General features: G+C 43.6%; 1 protein-coding gene across 1 annotated transcript in view; it reads left to right on the top strand.

The window, feature by feature from the left end:
• The first annotated feature begins 330 nt into the window (after positions 1-330).
• The window catches only part of LOC112465356 (zinc finger SWIM domain-containing protein 8), a 12,514-nt gene continuing 7,440 nt past the window's right edge, over positions 331-5,404 (top strand). Inside the window, exons 1-2 of the mRNA XM_025032870.1 lie at positions 331-401; positions 1,290-1,293. Of these exons, the coding sequence (XP_024888638.1) occupies positions 331-401; positions 1,290-1,293 (75 nt within the window). The remainder of the gene's footprint in view (positions 402-1,289; positions 1,294-5,404) is intronic.

Here is a 5,404-nt window from a genome sequence, read left to right on the forward strand (position 1 = left end):
ACTAATCGTTCGGTATTCAAGTGATGGAAGCGTTAAGTTCAGTTTGTTTAAGTGAGTGCGAGGGGTCCAGAATGGGAATTTGTCTATGGTCTCTGAGAGGAAGTTTAACGATTTAAGGTATTAGTTCGCAGAGGGAGACGAAGAAAAATTTGTATAATATGTTGAAAATTATATTTAATTCACAGTATACAGTTCACGGAAAGTCCGCGTCGAAAGAAAAATTCTAATCCGACGAAAATTCGCGGTAAGCGAACGCGGTCGTTTGGAATTCACCAATTTGTTGTTCCACGTACCAATCGACGTGAAATTGACGAGCGCTATACGCTCACAATGGCTTATAATGAACGCGTCATTCCCGATGCGCTGCTGTGCGGCGCGGTGATTCAACCGGTTAACGAAGAGTTAGTTAATCATCGTGCTGCACGCGTGAGCTGCAGCTCGACGCGACGGTGAGGAAAGCCACGTGTTACCCTTGTAATGCATTTTATCACGTTGCAGAAAGGGGATTACGAGACGGGATTTTTGTTGCGTCACGTTACTTTCCTCTTACGTTACTTTTTCCGATCTCTCGTCGGCGCGAGAGCGTGACGAGAGATACGCGAACTTAAATTGAAGTTTATCAAGGCGGAAAGTTGAGTAATCCGCTTAAGGATGCGTCGGTCGAGTTTCGACCGGCGCGGGCGCGCGTTTCTCGCACCTGCTCGACGAGCGCGATGAAAAGTTTCTCCCCAATTTGTACGCCCGGGACCCACGCGTTCGAGCCCCCGGTGAAAAATCTGCGTGGCCGACTCTCCCCGGATTAGGTTCCTCTATAGCGAATGTAAAACTTCCCTCATTCGATTTCCTTCTTCGCAAACACGAACCAATTCGAATATTATACCTACGAGCCGCGTTCGCTGCGTTCGATACGCAAATAGCAAATTCGATAAAACGATTCTATCAGAAAATGGCTTACATTTTGGGTACCAACTTCTCTATATGTTTAAAGAGGTTGAGATTCTTACACTGTTAAATTCGTAGTGTCGAATTATACTCAATTTGAGTCATTTTTAACTATTGCTATAGGTCGCCACTACTCCTACTCAATATGTCGTTAATTTAATTAAACCAATGGAGTTAAAATCATACTATTTTGTGTTAAAATAATATATTTCGATATATGGTTCGATGTATTATACAATATGGTAATACACATGTTCGATATATAGATTGAAAATAAAATGTTAACTAACTTGAGGTATTAATTCAAATTTTATCTTTTAATATTTTACAGTGTAAATCTGTTTTAGAGAGGTACGTTCGTTTGTGTGACATTTTGATTCTTTAATACTTCAGAATTAGGACAATCGCATTTCGAACAATCGCTTCTTGTCCTTTCTATTTATTATCCATGTATATTATTCAAATTGACTTGAAGCAAAAGGCATACGTAGCTCCAATGTCACAAATTATCATATTAAAGCATCGGTCCGAGTTACAGTCTCCTTATATCCTGGTCATTTGCTAAATTGCAGTTTTATTTCTTCGCGAGAACACTGAGTCTCTCCTCTTTCCTCCTCTCCTCTCCTCTCTCTCTCTCTCTCTTTCTCTCTCCTCTTTATTATATTAAACATTCTTGTGATTTCTACGATTTCGACATCTAAGTAGTAGGCATATTTACATGTAGCTATTTCCTCATCCAAATTGAGTCCTCTGTCTATTCTGTGAGATGGCGAGTTTTCGGAATTTCTCAAAGCTGCAATTTATTGTCGATTAATTCTGTACAATTTGCGTTCTTTGCGAATAAAACTGTTCGTAACATAATAACTCTCGTAAGATAATAATTATGAAATGAATAGCTTAGCTTCCTGTGATTTTAGACATACAAACGATTGTCATTTCTTTGAATGACACGAAATTTTCCACGTACTTTTTGACCCTTTTTAGAAGAGGATTTGTTAAGTAACGAGAATAGCGCCGTTACCTGATAAAACCTCTCAAAAAGTCGATTTAATCCCCATTCCGGTCTTTTTACCGCGCGTTTTATCGCAAGACTTCGCGCCATACGACGTTATCGATCTTTTATCGGGGCTCAACGCTTCGACCGCGAAGAGAAACTCTCTCTAGAGAACAAGCTGAAAATTTGCAGCTAATGTGCGCGTGCGGTAGTTAACGAACCGTTATTCGGTCCCACCGGTCAACGCGTCGATAAAGAGACACTCTTTGATGTCCCCACGATTGCACAACGACTATTTTTACCAATCACTTTTCCGTACTACTCGTTACTTTGTCCGCAAGAAAATAGAAATCACCGGAGACACAAGCAGACGTGTTTCGCGAAAAGCGAAAAACACAGACGTGCGGGGGACTACAATCGTCCTCGTGGAAAATAAAACCCTTTTTGATCCTTTGAAGCGTGATACGTTGTATGTTTCACCTTTTTGATCAATGTGTCGCTTTATTCTTTATGATCCCTCTTTCTATCGACTTGCATTCACTGTCCCTCGACAACACTATAATGCAGAGTACTTAATCAAATTGTGCCATATATTATTTCTACGTGCCTATACGTAAGAAATATACTTCGAGCGCACAATTGGGAATATATCGCCGACGCCACGACGATCATTCACGATTTGGAAACGACTAGATTTCGTTCTTCGCGAAGAGTTTCGGCGTAATACAAGATTTAATGCCGAAACGTGCGCGAGTCTCGCCGCACTTTCGAGGCGAGATAAGAACGTGTTATACGGAGGAAACGATTAGTAGTCCGCCGGTGAACTTTCCCAGGATTTGCGAGATCGCGACGCGATCTTCATCCGTCATTTTAACAACAAAAAAAAAACATTTATTTTGTATGTCTGAATTGTACTAAGTGCGTTCTCGAAAACATCAATTCAACTTTAGAACGATAGGTCTGCATCCGTTCCAGACGGATGAAATAACAAGCTCGTTGCACCGAGACGCGGGATTGTAGCGAATCTTTTATGAATCCCCGCGCGCAACATGATTCCGCGCTCAGCCGTAAAACAGGCACCGGTGAACAGAATAGGTACCGGTATCGGTGAAGATAAAGGGAGAAATATTCTTCCGGGGTGTCGCGTACTGCGCGTACCGCGAATCGCGCGGTGAAAATTCGCGCACCACCACCGTGCCGTGTAACGGGCGAGGCGGATAAGGCGAATCCGGAATTAGATGCAAATTTCATCCGTTCCCCGGGAATTCGGGACTGCAATCGGGAGAGTAAAAGGTGGCGGTATGTGGTCACGTGTGCATTCGCGGTTCGAGTTTCATTTACGTGGAAGATAAACTTCGGTCGATGTTCGGCACGTGAAATAATCCACGGATTTTCAAAACACCTATGGGAAAAGCTTGAGTATATAGCATTCTCGTCTCGTAAGAAAGTGCAGCGGGCTTTATCATTTATTTTATCAACGAACGTCACGCTTCCCGGATGATTACTGCCTGTAATAATGCAGCCGAATGCGCGCTTTATTGCGGCGCGATGATTATCGCGCTTCGAATGCTCGTCGGATAGCCGCAATTGTAAGTAGCAATCGCATTAGGCTGCCTACTGCGACAGTGGTACTGTGCGACTTAATGCGATTGCTTAAGCCCCGACAGTTCGATTATCCTATCGTACCTCCGCGCCGATTCTATTTGCCGTATCCATGAAACGCAGATCCGAAGTGGAGTTTGAGACAGCGAGAGAAAGAGAGAGAGAGAGAGAGCCGCCGCATACTCTCGATCCGACGGAAATGACGTTACCGTGCTGCGGCCTATTATTAATGGAAATTCAATTTCTATTGATTCAATTTCAATTTGATTGTCGAGCATCCGGTTTGTGGAAACCGAGCATCGCTCTCTCTCGCGGCATACGCGTTTCGCGAATTGCGAATCTACAATGTAGAAGTATTCGCTTCGCATATCCGCCGCTCGTGAATACGTTTTAATAACGCATCTCGATCGGACATTGTTTCGGGCTATTGTTCCAATTTCGCACGATTTGCCTCCGGGATATCAAAAAATAGCACCTCTGAAAGTTCTCTAATCAATTGCGAGAGGGGGTTGAAAAATAACTAGCTGACAGAATATCGATCCTTTTTTTTTTTTCTAACCCACATTTCTCATTTTCGCGAACTGGGACAGGTTTATCTCTTCTCTATTCTCCTGCTCCTCTACTTTTTTTTGCAACGAAAACGATATTAATGTGACGCGTGGCGGACGATAGCATTTTGTAAAATTAAATCGCAATCCGGTTGACATCAACTTGATAGTGCCTCGCTTTTTCCGTTCGATCAAATTCTGTGTGAAAAAAAAGCGCGATGCGGTCATGCGGAGCGATGGAAATTTTTGCAAATTGCCGGCACTCGACAATTCGATTTCGATTCTCCTGGATCGCGGGACCGGTAAACCCGCGGCCATCCAAGCGAATTTCTCGACGCGGTGGCGGCTGTAGCTTTTCGTTGAAACTGAAGGAAATTACATTGCGCGGCAAAACCTCGACCGCGAAGCTCGTTACGGTTCCCGCACCGAGATCCCGGGGAGTAAAAGGCAAGAGGGGGAAAAAATGCATCGGTGCGCTTTTCATTCAAGAGCAGCGAGCGCTCGTCCGTCGGTGTGTGACTCGTTAGAAATTTTTCGCAACGAATCGTCGCGAGTTTCCGCGCCGAACATCACGGAGTGGGTTCGTAAACACGTGTGCGAGGCTTATGCACGCTCTGCGTCCATTCATTAACTCGGTTGACTATTTTCAGAACGGGCGAGAGGTATGTACTTTCTCACCCGTTGTGCGTCTGTTCCGCGTAAGGTAGTCGATCGTGAATATGCGGAACGGCCGATCGTCGTGTCCATCTCGAGAAAGTGAAGAGCCACGTTTTCCACTATTGATTCGGCGATACTTTCCGGGACAGTATAGGCACTCGATGCCGCACTCTTGTTCGAAACTCGAACTTGCGCCCCCGCCGTCCAGCCGAAGATCGATAAAGCGCCGAGCAACATCCTGCGGAAACTGTCGCATATGTCGTTCGTGTTGGAAAAATTATACCACGACCATGTACATATGTATACCGTGATATAATCTGATCATAGACACCATTTTTCGATTTAATCTATTTATAGTATAGGACGAACAGGGTTTTCATATCTCTCGTTATTTCCACACGTTATTTTTATTATATTTTCATGTTATTTTTCTGCGATATCAAATTGTATAAGCTCCTCGTGTCACTCTTTGTAATGTATTGTGGAAGTCGCGTATAAATAAGATCGTTATAAAAGTTTATATACGTGACGGACGATAACGATGATTGATGTCATCGATCAATTGCAATTATCGCTAACGAACGGTTCCTTTCGGTATTAGCCGAGTTATTCCTGGCGCTTCTAAACTTAATCAAGCGTGGACTTCGGTGAAAAAGCCCTC

The sequence above is a fragment of the Temnothorax curvispinosus genome, unplaced genomic scaffold (assembly GCF_003070985.1).
Source record: "Temnothorax curvispinosus isolate PA1 unplaced genomic scaffold, ASM307098v1 QBEX01015145.1, whole genome shotgun sequence".
Lineage (NCBI taxonomy): Eukaryota > Metazoa > Arthropoda > Insecta > Hymenoptera > Formicidae > Temnothorax > Temnothorax curvispinosus.